The sequence below is a fragment of the Rhea americana genome, unplaced genomic scaffold (genome assembly GCF_003343005.1).
Source record: "Rhea americana isolate MKP2758 unplaced genomic scaffold, rheAme1 scaffold_83, whole genome shotgun sequence".
Classification (NCBI taxonomy): domain Eukaryota; kingdom Metazoa; phylum Chordata; class Aves; order Rheiformes; family Rheidae; genus Rhea; species Rhea americana.
In genome coordinates, this window is record NW_028187012.1 from 716,520 (window position 1) to 730,380 (window position 13,861).

The 13,861-nt window shown below is 39.5% G+C and overlaps 1 protein-coding gene across 4 annotated transcripts in view; it reads left to right on the forward strand.

Moving 5' to 3' along the window:
- The window catches only part of GRAMD2B (GRAM domain containing 2B), a 43,225-nt gene extending 31,423 nt beyond the window's left edge, over positions 1-11,802 (forward strand). For 2 of the 4 annotated variants that reach the window (XM_085323202.1, XM_085323200.1), the window contains exons 6-14: positions 1,319-1,414; positions 2,351-2,422; positions 2,545-2,625; positions 3,271-3,382; positions 4,723-4,845; positions 5,021-5,111; positions 5,558-5,659; positions 7,531-7,624; positions 10,580-11,802. In XM_085323202.1, coding sequence (XP_085179328.1) covers positions 1,319-1,414; positions 2,351-2,422; positions 2,545-2,625; positions 3,271-3,382; positions 4,723-4,845; positions 5,021-5,111; positions 5,558-5,659; positions 7,531-7,624; positions 10,580-10,621 — 813 coding nt within the window. In that variant the 3' untranslated portion in view covers positions 10,622-11,802. The remainder of the gene's footprint in view (positions 1-1,318; positions 1,415-2,350; positions 2,423-2,544; positions 2,626-3,270; positions 3,383-4,722; positions 4,846-5,020; positions 5,112-5,557; positions 5,660-7,530; positions 7,625-10,579) is intronic. The other 2 variants (XM_085323203.1, XM_085323201.1) reach the window with 1 other exon arrangement.
- Positions 11,803-13,861: the final 2,059 nt, after the last annotated feature.

The following is a 13,861-nucleotide window of genomic DNA, read 5'->3' on the forward strand; positions in this document are numbered from 1 at the left end:
AAAAAAAAAAAAAAAAAAAAAGTAATAGTGGTCAGACTTGCAAAGTCTTAGACCCAGGCATTCAAATTATAAGCATTGTGATTTTGGGTTTGTTTTTATTTTGTTTTGTTCTAGCACCCTTTCTTAACAAAACTAAATACCAAGTTTCTAGCCTGTAGATGACAAGCAGAGGTTTGGCTTGCCATCCTTGAGGAGTGGCTGACAATCTTGCAGCTAGACTAATGTACAGAAATGCTTTCTAAAATTTTTTAAACCTGAAACARCATGAGATAATTTCATGACTTGATGTTACTTTGTACTTATTCTTAACAAAAGTTAACAAAAATTTTATGAAACTGCTCCAAGAGTATTTTAATTCTCCTTCTGCACTGAGCTGTGTTTTGGGGGTTTCTGGGTTTTTTTGGTTTTGTTTGTTTGTTTGTTTTTTTCATTCAGTGCAATGTTCAGCTATTATTGATCAATCTTCAGGCATTTCCATCTTGCTTCCAAATTTCTCAGGTCACTGTGGTGGTGTATACTGAGGGAATTCTGACAGGAGCTAGATCTCATCCATAAGTATTCTGAATTGCTGTGTTTGCCTAAACAGTCAGCCTGGGGCTTTTTAATTGAAAGTCAAAGCAGCAATTCAGTCATTTGTAACGTGGTGTTTACAAGAAGCACCCATACAAATATCTGAATTGAAATAAGCTGAAACTTAGCAGGTAACATTTTTTCCCACTAATGGGGTTGAATGTAAACAAGAAGCAGGAAGGAAAATTGAGTACTTTTCAATGTAAATGTAGAAAGGCTGGGTGACACAGAGGGATCAGTTTAAATAAGTCAGTGGGTGTGTRAGTATTGGATCTTTTGACATACTGAAGGACAAGCTGTTTACTCAGTTGCTTGCTGTAAACTAAGGGCTCTGAAAATGGTGAGGAAGAGCAAGAGTTGTGAGTTCATTGTTCAGCAAGCATCTCCTGTCTGGTATGTTCTGAAACGTTTTGTTCCTATACAAAGAAACCTAGCTTTAAGCCTGGTTTGTTCTGCGGGTGCACAGTGAAGCCTATAGCAAAGGGATCAGAAAGAGGAAGCACAAAAAAATAAAAGCTTGAATTGTTATCTGATAAAAATAGAAGTAAAAACAGTTAAGAAATRGTATTAGCCTGAAACCATACCTGCTCCATTTGGAATGTGGAAATGGAGACATTCAAGAGAAATCTTTAAAGGAGGAGCGTTGAAAGTCTGACTTACCCCAGTTGGTAGGTTAGGCTCCTTGTGAAAGAGCATTCAGACCGAATGCTTGCATTGGGACCCTAACAATATGATGCTTTTGTTACAGATCAGTATACCTGTGCTCTCAGTGACACTGCTAAAGAAAACCAAAACTGCCCTCCTTGTGCCAAATGCTCTGATCATAGCAACAGTCACAGATAAAGTAAGTACTGGAAGAGGGTAAAGCTGTCATACCTTGCCTATTTTCTTTTTCCTTTTTGTCCTCTTTACTTACTCATTTACAGTTGTCATGAGTGTTTCTTAAAGGTGCCAAGTGCCAATTTATCCAAACAGAGAATTAGTCACGTGTGCCTGTTTAGATTGAGAACCCTGGAGGACTTTTTGGAGTTAACAGGCTTATTCTTCTCCCTCTCTTCTGACAGGCAGTGACTTTTTTTCCTTCCCTTAGCTCACTGTCTTTTTTTTTTTTTTTCCTCTCCTTTGGATGTACAGTAAACAGAGCAATGTAGAACTTTCTGAGAAAATAAAAAAGAAAATCTCTGGATACCACCTGTTCTCCAAGCCTGCTGGTTAGTGGCTCTGAGGGAACTGAAGCAGCTGGCCCAGAAAGCAAGTGCAGAAAGGGTTACTTGCTCAACTGGTAGCTTTGACAGTAGCTTGATTTTGCTTGGGTCTCTCATCTGATCAGTGATGCCACAGATGCAACAAAATACAGTGGCTCACAGTAATACTCAGGAGTAGTTGCACCAATAAGTAGAAAACAACCTTATCTTAAGAACAGCTTTGGGACCAGACTACTTTCATTGCACAAACAGGGAGAGGATATACAGTGAGTTGTTTAGAAAAAGATAGGGAAAACATAGTGCACAAAGTTGTTGGGGTTTTTTGTTTGTTTTATATGCACTAGGTTATACTCTAGGTGTTACAGCAAGGCATGGTAAATTCTGATGTGCATTTTTTATGCACCTTGTGATTAACCTCTGCTCACAGGCTTAGAGGAAGTGTTTTCTTCTGCTGCACAAAAGTCCTTGAAAATAGTTACTCGATCAGCAAAGCCACATACCATTTTTATTTAGATATAAAAGGAAATTTTTACTGTGTGCCTTTTCTCAAACAGTTCCGGAACTTTTTTTTTCAGTACATGTTTGTCTCCTTGCTCTCCAGAGATACCACCTACAAGCTATTAAAATCTATCTGTAGACATCTAGAGGTAAGTACTAATGGAAGGGAAGATAATAGATTTATTATGCTCATAATACAGCTCTTCTGCTTTTAAAGGTTAGGCAGTTTCTAACTGTGTTCATTGTTTAAACTTTTTTTTTTTTTTTTCAGGATATGAGTGTCGGCAACAGTCCCAATCCGTCTTCTGCTGAAAACAGTTTCAGGGCTGATCGTCCTACAACTCTGCCCCTGGTAAGTGACTTGGGTGTTTGTTCTCTTGTTGTATGGCACTATTCATTTAAGTCCTGCTTATAATGTCCTAAACTGAAGCAAATCGTGCCCTTGCTTCTAAAACTTCCATGAGCTTTTCAGCCTCAGGAAGCAATGGAAGTGATTAGCATAGATGTACTTAGATCCCCTCGGATGTGGTATGTGTGCACACATACGCTGTTTCTAGTAGTCAAGTTTCACGGTGCTCTGTACTAACTTATGGTTGGTGTTTCCCCTGCCACAGATGGCAATGCAACATGATTTTTGAAGCTAGAAACACTGCAGTCCTCCTACAATCTAGTTCAGGCAACTGAGAGATATGTAACCAGTGCAGTGGCTAGAGTCTACCTTAATGGTCTTTCTCTTCCAACGTACCTAAGCTTAAATTAAGGCAAGAGATGAGACTTAAGCGTGAATTCTGGTGGTCATAAAGTGGTTATTAAAGTGCACGTTATAAAGTGCTTATTGTCCTAACTTGATCTCAACATCTTTATATTGGAGCTTCTTCCTGGCCAGCCAGTTTTAAATACCTAATCATTGGTTCAGTTTCTCAAAGGAGGTGAAAGGAGATCAGGCTGTTTAGATTTACATTAGGGCTGATCTTTCTTGTGACTCTTCTCCTATCAGGATTTTAATGAAGACTATTCTGATCTGGATGGTATAGTGCAACAGCGGAGACAAGAGATGGAGGAGTCCAGCAGTACAGGCTCCCAAACCCCAGAGCTAGAACGTTTTCAAGGTGAGAGAGATCACTGGGCCTGAGAAAATGGGAATGACACAGCTTAGTTTTGCTTCTGTAATCCCCTTTTGATGTGGAGGTGCATCTCTGTTCATCACAGTCCTGGAGAACTATTTTGAGGTCTTCCTTGCAGCCACAATAGCTAGGTCTCCATTACTATTCACCTGCCTTCTTAATCCAGAGTTAAGTAATGATTCTGTCAGCAGCAGACCTGGTTCATGTCACTACTGCCTCTAGTTGCTTATTCATGCTCTGTCTGCTCCCCACCATCCAAGGATTTTACCCCACCGGTTATGCTAGCAGAGATGTAATGAAAGAGATGTTCCTCCTTTAAAGACAGAATAAACTATTAAAAAGTAGTTCAGGTCACAGTGTAACTTCTAATCCATTTAAACAATTTGATTTACAGAGGTGGGTTTTGATCATCAGGAGAAGTTATATTTGATAAGGTTAAGGTTTTTTGTTTTATTCTTTGCAGTCATTAAGACACTTGAAGATACTGTCCAAATTGACGTTTTTAACACCAGCGTTTGTAATTTTATATACCTCAAATTCTTCATCTAATCTGCCGTCGTGTTACACAGGAAAACATTGCTTATAAAAGAGTTCAAAAATATGACAGAACTTGTTTTATATTGCACATACTGTTGTCATTAGCAGCAATATCCTATGGTATTATTCAGTTTTATATGTTAATATATATTAACGTGCTGGTATTCTTTATTACTCCAGGTTCTGTCTTGACTATAAAGAACTTATATAATTAGAAACTTCTCTGTAGCCGTTACTTTTAAATGAAACATTATCAATCCTCTCTTTCTTAAATAGCAATTTTTAGTTGAGTTATTTCTTAACTCTTCTTTTTTCTGTCTCTTGTTTAGCTCTATGATTTGAGGTCATTTGCTTTCATTTGTTGTTGGTATTTACTGGGTCTATATATATTGTAATTGTTAGTGTTTATGAAGCAACAACTAAATTGTGTTGACATTACTTAATGAAGACTTCTGAATAATTATCTAATTTGCTGTCTTGTTTCTGTAAGGCTAATAACTACTTCAAACCTTTCTGTTTTCCTTTCCGCCAGGGGAAGAAAGCTAAAAATATCTCCCTAGGAATAGAAATGAGTTGGGGGAAACCTGTCACTTCTAAATTTCTTTTTCATCATTAGAACAGTCCTGGATGTGCAAGGCAAAAACAACAAAATAAGTAAACAAAACTGAATATGACTGAATTTTTCTGTCCCATTTCACTCAGATGTCTTTTATACCGAAATGTCAGGAACTGGAACTATAATTTTCTTCTTAAAGAAAAAGCTTTACTAAAACTCTTGCTTTTGACAGATTATCATGTTATAGAGACACAGACCCACTTGAAAGTTTCCAAGACTGAGGCAAAGTCTGTCCGTTCAGATGCACACAGTAAACGTGTACCTGAAGGAAAAGCCAAGAACACTCCTCGAAATGGTAAGGAATCAGGGAAGATCTTCAGCTGGGGTTAGGCACATCTGCATAGTTGTGTCAGTTCACATTAGCAGTGGAAGATCTTTCCCTGTGTTTATATATTTTGTTGCATGCTTCCAAACACCATTTGTCTGCCTTGGTCTGCTTTGATTAAAATGACACTTTGTTCTTCTCCTAGCAGATCATTCTGAAGCCTTCAGGTTCTTCCACAAAGTGAATTCCCAGAAGCTTTTATCTCTGAACCAAATACTTATATTTTATGCAATTCTGTAAGTGAACAATTAATAAAAGATTGTCAAAATATTAGCGTTTTCTTAGGTTTATATAGATTAATATCATCTAAGCTCCACTTGAGAAAGAGAAGATTGAGGGAGATGGTGGCCTTCATACTTTTCAGAAGTAGAAATGCCAGGGCAGGCTTAACAGCCTTTTACTTGTAGAAGCAAAGGGTATTTTGACTGGGAGAATGTTAGAGTTTAGCTGCTTGCAAGTTCATTCTAGGTGGCATGTAAAGTTGTACAACACAGCTGAGACTTTCAGAGCTGCTTGAGTGCCACTGAAATGTATTCCTGAGGTGCTCTTAAGAATGACACCTTTACAATGCATGTATGTGACAAGTTCAACAGTACAAGCAGTTTAAATTGTTACTTGTACATCTGAAGTTACCATGTCCCTACAAACTCAGCTGATATACCTTATTTTTTCTCTCTTACAGTGTCTGTATATTAATATTTTCTACCTTCTACATGAGATATAAAATCAATGTCCTAGAGGAACGTCTTATTTCTATGACATCCTTTGAGTCGCATGTTAAGGAGTAAGAATACGCTCTAAAAACTATTTTTAAAGAACTTTTTTCAAGTATCTGTTATGCCCATCTATGTTCTTCACAAACCATTGTGATACTTCAATACTCTCTACTTCTTCTCTGTGCTAGCCACATCTAATAGATTTCTGTTTGAGGCTTTTAGTATAAGTATGATGTGTTGTGGTATATGACTGCCTTCAGCATGTTTCGGATAGCTGTAACTTCAGAGTTAACTACCGAAATGCGGTCCTTTCTAGAGCATGGTTCAATGATTCTTGAGAGGGGCATATATCTTCTGTTTTCAGTCTTAATGTCACTTGATTAGCTTCAGATGATAAACTACTTCATAATCTTCAGGCTAATTCATCTGCCTCAGATTAGTTAGAAACTGATGTCCTATCTCACTAAATCTTTTTTAAAAAGTTCATTGCATATGTGAACATAAATGGCAGAAAGATGACAAATAGGAAAAGGAGGTAAGGACTGCTCTGAATATAAATTAAAATAACAAACTGTCATTACCTCTTGTTGACTCACAGCATATAAGAAATACTCAAGTTGCAAGAAAACTAAGATAATCCGAGTGCTCGGGAAGTTTGAGGAGGGAAAAACATAAGACTGCTGATGTTTTTTTTTAGGCATCTCCCAACACTATTTTGAAAGTTCTATTCTGTAGCTGTGGGCAGAGCTCAGGTCACAGACATGAATCTACCACACACACTTTTTCTTCTTTTCCTCCATGTTATATGGACTGGAAGTCTGCAAACAAGTAGTGCAGAGGCATACAGAAATACGCCACTAAGCTGTACTAGCTTCTCCCTCTTTTCCCAGGACTGAATATAGTTCAGCTGTACACAGCTGAGAAAACTAATCAGTTTCATTAGCATTAAATTTTGAGTTGACTCTGCTTCTTGTAACTGAAATTTTATGAGCTGCTCTGAAAAACACAGCTTGAGGTCCTCTGTAAATCTCATTGCAAAACCTGCAGCCAGACATAGTGCAAGTGGGAATGCTGACACAGCCAGCTGGCTGGAAAAGCACTACTTGAAAAACAAGGAGGAAAATAAAATTCAAGCTACAGCTGTACCCAGGCTAGATGCAGTTGCCTACTAAGAGAGTCAGACTTGGTGCAAGTTCCTGAGTAAGGTTACTTGTTAGTTCAACTTTCTCTGACAAAACATCAGTGTAACAAGTAGGTCACTGACGATGCATTTTTGGTCATATTAAACTGCTGTGCTGCTTTGGATCCAGTTGCTGTCCACAGAACACAGCTGAGAGCGGCAGCACTTGCAGAGCTCTGTGTCAGAAGGCAGAGCTAGGCTCTTAATAACAAATTTAAGTGAATAGGAAGGAAGTGGTTCTTCATCTGGCTTGCCTTTGTATTTTACTTACAGTGCAGGGAGAGAGGGGTAAACCTGCCTAATAGCAGGCAATGTTAAAAGCTGTTCTCCCACTTTTGGCATATTTTGATTAACAGGATACTGTGGCCCTCTTCTGAAGCACTCTTTTACTAACAGGAGTCTCCTGTTTTCTATCATGCTGATCCCAAGCAGTACAAAATAGAGGATGACCTAATGTGTGCTTTTACAGTGTCAAAGGGTTGGGCCTTCTGGTTTCCTCTAAGTCACAAGACACAGGGAGCTTATGCAACTTTACAGCTATTTCCACCAGTAGCAAGTTGAAAAGTTTTCCATCCAAAAATCTGGAGAACGAGATGTCACAAAGAATGTAGTCAAGAGTGACTTAGGCGTGAGTTTCTGTAAACAAGTACAGTTCAAAATGTTACTATTCAAAGTATTTCCATCTCTATGTATCTCTGTGTTTCGTGTTTTTTCCTCTTTTCATTTCTCTCATACTTACTTCCTTTTTTTGTTTCACAGCCAGCCAGTGCGCCAGGGTTTGGGATCTAATCTGCAAATTAATGCTGATGCCCTCTGTGATGAGTTAACTGCTAATCTTATAAAATTGGAGAAGGTAACTTTATGATACAAGGCAAATGCTTAAACACTAATCAGGTTCTTGCAGAATTTCTTCAGCTTGTTGCACTGAAAACTGCTGAATTACTTCCAGATCTGATACCAAAAGCAGCATGTTTTCCTAGTGGAAATACTGTTGCTGGACCATAAGTTAGTCCAAGTACAAGCATTGATGCATGTGAAAGTTTTCCTTGATGGTATGTTGAGGCTTAAGATCAGGAGTACTAGTAAACTGGACACTTCAGGGGGATTACTACATTTCATGATCGTGACTCTGGTCCACCAAGACTAAGGATTCTGAATGTAGCCTTTTTGATTATTATTTGATGGCATTTTCTGCGTGTGGTTTTGGTGGTTGGGTGTGGGTTTTTGGTGTTTTTTGTTGTTGTTTTAAAAAAAAAAAAAAAAGGATGAGACTTCCATATGTAGCCAGCTTCTCTCTGTGAAGTGGCTGGAATCTGCCTGTTTCTGTAAAGTAACACAAATGCTGCTGTGCCAGCTGTGTGGTTCCCTAAAGTTGACCTTTACTCTGTCATTCTGCAGTTGCAAAATTAAATGTACTTGCTGGCTTGAGCTGGATACCTATGCAAAACAAGAATGGATAGGATGTCTTTTTTCTACTCTAGGTGTATCAAACGTATGCACAAGTTTTGGGGAGGAGAGAGTGCCACTGGCCAAGCAAGAAAAAAGGATCAGTGGAGTAAAAAATAGAAGTTATTTGAATTGCTATGTACTTAAATCACATGGGATATTTTTGCCTCTTGTTTCCAAAACTGAGTGCTTGCCAAGGTCTTTCAATACCTGTTTTTCCCAAAGCAAGTTTCTCAAATGTTATGAAGCTAAAATTATATTATATAATTGTTTACTGTGGTGGAGAGGTTTCATAACCCTGCCAAAAAACAAATGGGAATTCTTCCCTCCACCACCAACCTTTTGTCTATGGAAATCTTGATTAATACCAACATAACCCATCTCTGTGCTCTGGATAACAACAGTATCAATACGAGGGGAAAAACGCTCACCAAATGATTGCCAGATACTATTTTTAGCCAAATTACACCATTTAAGGGATTATTGCCTTCCGGCTGTCTGGGTCAGGCCCTCAGCTGACAGGATGGTTCATGGGAGACCTTATTTCATTTCAGTGGGAAGGCAGCCAGGCTTTTGCAGCGGGACTAAGCCCTTTCAGTCCCTTATATAGACTCTGCTGGGAGATGCACTAAAAGGCAGCTGGATGGTAGTAACGTTCAGTGCTTCCTGGAGAAGCGGCCTTCTGTCCTGAATTAGAGAGACTTAAGCCATGTACTTTGATCAGTTAGTCTAAAGAATTCAACTCTTAAATAAGTCTTAGCTTGTCTTTGCAGCATACTCCAGTCACTATCAACTGCTGGTGATCTAAGCTAAATGAGTATCACCTGTAGTTGCTTATTATCACATCCTAGTCCTCTCTAATCTGGATCAGTGATAGTCAAACAGCGTGCCTGACCCTACCCTTGCACTGCAAAGCAGGTAGAAATCTAACAGCCTTATATTCTCTGAGCAAAGCTACTGCAACCACTGTACCTGCGTCTTACATCTTAGTGAAAAAATGTTAGTGACTGACTGCAGCTGGCTTTGGGAGCAAAGCTAACTTAGAAGTTTGTTTAGTGTAACTTGTCGTCTCTCCCCCTCCCTTCCTGTGCCACTGCAGCATTGTAAACTAGAGCACTGTAATAATCTGGGTTAAAAACTATGAATTACTCTCCAATTAACAAATGTTCAGTACAAAATTATGTTGCAGTGACTCTTTCAGAGTGACCTTGTGATTTTTACCAGTTGTACTCCATACTTGGAACCAAGGCATTTCCGTAGCCTAGTAGGACACTGTTTTGGTATTTGAGTGTTTGTTTCTAATGGGCGTCATAGTTGTAGGCTGTTAAAATGCATGTCAGGGTAAAGGGTTAAACTGGGAAGAGCGAATGTGGCCTAAAGTAACTTACTCCCTTATCCTAATGTAGCTTGTTAATGGGAAATGTGTGTTAGAGTTAACTGAGTCTTCTAAAATTAGCTCTTCTTACTGTTCTCATTTCTCCCAAATGCTTTTCTTGGAAAAGGTGTGCACCTAGACTAGAAGTCATGACATAGAATTAAGAAATGGCCTCCTTAAACCAGAAGGACAATAGCTCCTCACATAACTTTAAAGTCTGAAAGTAATTGCAACTAAGCCTTCTGTAGACAGTGATTGCTAGTTACTGGGACACAGAACACGTGTGCCATGGGATGTGCCCCACTGTATCTGTTTCACCCTGGTTTGGGRGACAGGAGGATGGAGGGGGAAGAAACAGGCTGTGTAAATCACATCTGTGTGTAAATTATCCTGAGGTTGTGACTGCCTGGCATTGCCTTCAGCAGAACTGAGAGAGAAAGCGAGTGACTTGGCCCATGCAACGTTATCTGCTCATGGTTGAAAGACCCTATGTTGCTATGTGCAGGTCATAGCCTATGTAGTTGAAACTGTTGTAAAACTACTTGAATTTCCCATCTAAATCTAAAAGTTATGGTTTTTGAAGTCTGAGGCTTTCAGTGAGTTTTCATCCAGTTTAAAATACTGGGTTTTTTTTTGTTTTTTTAATCCATTTCTATTTCTACTCTTTCTAGCCCTAGAGAGGTGTGGGGGGTTGTTTTGTTTTGTTTTTTTCCTCTACTACTGTCTCATGCCTAAGGAAGAGGAAGATCTGTAAGAGGAGATTGCAGGAGAAGATCATAACCTATATCACCTTGATTTCAGTTGCTCAGCTAAGCAGGCTGCTGGCTCATTATAGCTAGGTGTTTTCTTTGAGCCTAGTGCAGAAAGCATTTAATGTGCATACTGTGCGTATAAATAGCTGTGACAGAATGCGTACAGAGAGCATGTCTTGATTTTTAAAATGCAGTACGATGTTCCCTGCCTAATTGTTTTGTCTCTTTTTCTAAGATACAGAACAACTTGCAAAGACTACTTGAAGATGGTGAATGAAACGTTGATCTTCTTGGACTGCTTCAGACCTCAGTCTTCTGCTCCTGACAAACAGTTCCAAAAGAGCTCTGCTGGCCAGAGTTCAAGCTTCTTATTTTTGATCCAAGCCAAGTTTAAACTACTGTATATCTCCTGTCACAGTGTAGAAAGTCAGTCTATTCTTGAGCAATCGCATATGTCTATGTAATTTGAAAATAAGGGTTTTTTTCCTTCTCTATTGATGTGTGAAATAATGGATTTTATAGCTTGTTTGATTCTAGACTTGCTTACACCAGTGTAAACCAGGTGTAACTGCATTTACCTCAGCATCTGGGTTTTTTGTCCTTTGTCACACAAGTGTAAATGGGAAGAATTTCAGTCATGACCCATACATGTAGAAGTATGTTGTGTGAATGAGCTGGGTATCTGTCTCTCAACTGTGGCTCTGGATCAATGCTGTGCTCTTGGCTTTTATTGCTTTCAGACCTATCATCCCAGAGATCAGACATCTCTGGATTAGATTCTGCAGAGTGCTGAGCGTTCAGTGTGTGCTCAGTTCTCAGGTGCTGTAAATAGGCTCAATTCCACTGTTTGTGGTGCTGCATCACTGCTGAAGGTGAGGTCTGCTGCTACTGGGCATTCATTTTCCATTGAAGTCAAGCTTGAAATATGTGCGGACTCACCAACTTCACAATCAAACTGCTTGTAGTTAGCGATACGGGTGTGACATGTCTGCACAGCTTAGAAAAGCTGCTATAGTTTTTCTATCCACTCATACAGTCTCTGTCCATTAAGTTACTCAGTGCTAAGAGCCACAGTCAGCATTTCCCAGAGTCGCGTGGAGTCTTGGTTGGCCGAGCAAGTGCAATTCATGTTCCAGTGAATGGACGTCTAGTCKTTGTGACTCCAGAGGCTGGATTCTTCCACGTAATAAGAACTGGTGAATTAGTGATGTAGCAATAGAAACGGTTTCCGTAGAGTGAATGAAAGAAAATGGATGCCTGCTTTGTTATATTTGAAGTATTGTTTTCATAGTGCCTGAGATGGGATAACTGATTTTTAGCTTTCTGATTCACCAAGCAGGCTGGCTACTTTTAAAAAGCAATATTTAGGATTATATCAATTAGTGTCTGTAAAGTAACARTATTGTTTATATATGCTATGCATTTTATAACCATTTCTGTGAAATGTATCTTACTTTGTTTTAAATAAACTTTTTTTTAAAAAAAAAAAGTGACTTGGAAGTACTATAATTTAGGTCAACCCAATTCCATTCACCTGTTTTAGTGAATGTGATATTCATGAGCTGAGCAGGCTCATATCTCACAGTCCAAACTTGACTGCTCAGCAGGCAGGAACAATTTCTGCTAATGCTTCCTTTTACCYAGCTATACTCTAGACCTTCCCAGACTGAGGAGACAGAACAGTAGGAGCAAGTTTGGCCCCCAGAGTTATTCACACTTCCTACAAACTCAGGCAGACTTGACAGTTCTCCCTACAGCTTCTGTCCTTCCTTCCTCAGCCAGTTTGGGATTACTAGAATAATCAAGTTTTTCCAAGAAAACAATTGAAAAAAAGCTGTGTTTTCCTTTACTCCTTACTTTGCCCTCATTGTCTTCTATTAATTCCATAGCTTATACAACTTTCTGGATTTTTACCTCTTCCTCCTCTTCCATTTCCCTCCTTTTAGTATTTCTTTTAATAACAGAAATATGTATGCTTTTCCAATGGTACTTTAAAAGCTGAAGACACGTGTCCTCTCTGTCAAGGGAACTTCAAGGCATCTTTGTTATACCTACCAGCTGAACTGAATTGGCCTATTACTCCATTAYATCAGTGAGGATTGTGCTTTGCTATTAAAAAAAAAAAAGAAAAAGAAAAAAGAAAAAAAAGTGGAGAGATATTTGGCAGGTACTTTAGGAAGGAAAGGCTGAACCCCTGTCATTAGCCCTAAGTGAACAGAGTAACAGCAGGAGCAATTGGGTAATGCAAGGTGGGCGAGTCCCCTTTAGCCTGCGTGGCAGCCTGCCGAGGGCCCTGAGTTTGGACAAAGGTGAAGCAGTCTTTTCAAAAGGAGAAGCAAATTGCCCACGATTACAGATTATTGCTGTGTGGCTGTTGCAGTTTGTGCCTGTGTGTTCACCTCAGAGCTCATTTCACATGGCCACATTTTCTCAGCCTTGCTTCATAACTTCYTCATTTTCTTAGAAGATGAATGAGGATGGCCTCAATGATTTAATGCTATTCAGAAAATTGGCAGGCAATATATGATGCCTCTCCCAAACTGGGAGATAGAGACCTTGTGGGGGTAAAGTTTAAAAGTGTGGTTTGAGCCTAAGAGTTTGCTCTAGCCCTCTTTGGAGGGAGGGAAGTAACAACAGCAATGATGAGCAAGGAAAAGCTGCCCTTTCTGAGCAGAAGAGAGAGGCAAGGAGTTGAAGGCTTCTCCCTGCCTTTGAGCTGATACAAAGAAAGGCCACAGGAGGAGTCTTGTTGGTCTGCAAGGAGGAACTACTAGTTGCACTGCAATAAGAGGAAAGAGGTGCAGCTTCAGGGAAGTCAACCTACTCCGAGTATTTAGCGCACACAATATTAATAACTAATAATTTGCTRTACAGATTGTCATGAAAGCTGACCAAAAAGTCTTTAATTGTATCTGTCTGTTGTCCCTAACAGTTTGTAAGCTGGAAAAGACAAGGATTGGGCTCCATCAGCTGTGAAGCATCCTGTACTGCTGGGTTCTGGCAAGACACTTTCAAACTGCAGGCTTACGGAGGGAAACACGGGCACATCAGTGATGCTTTTTTTTTTCCCTGCCTCTGTGCAGTTGCTGACCTCAAATTTTCTTCTCAACAGGCTTAGTCCAAGTGTCTTCAGTTAACTTGAGTTCCTGTTCTAAGAAAATAAAACAGCTGCTTGATATTCTCCATCTCGTAAGAAGAAAATATTTTTGAAGTAACTGCCAAGACACTCTGGTTGTGTGAATGCGTGCTGTAGATAAGACCTGACTTTTCTACAGTGCATGCTGAGAATATCCAACAAGCGGAGTGTCTAGGGGATTCAGGTTTGTGCTACTGCTGGTAAGAAGGAAGCAGAGCATGAGAGCATGAACTGCAGTAACATCCTATCAGCRTTTGCAGAAAAGTCAACGGGGTGTGTGTATCTGTTTGATTTTTATTACCATCCCTGCTCTCCCCATCCCACGACACCTGTGCTCCTGTGCTCTYGTTTCTAAGCTTCCGGCTGACAGTCAGTTGCTAA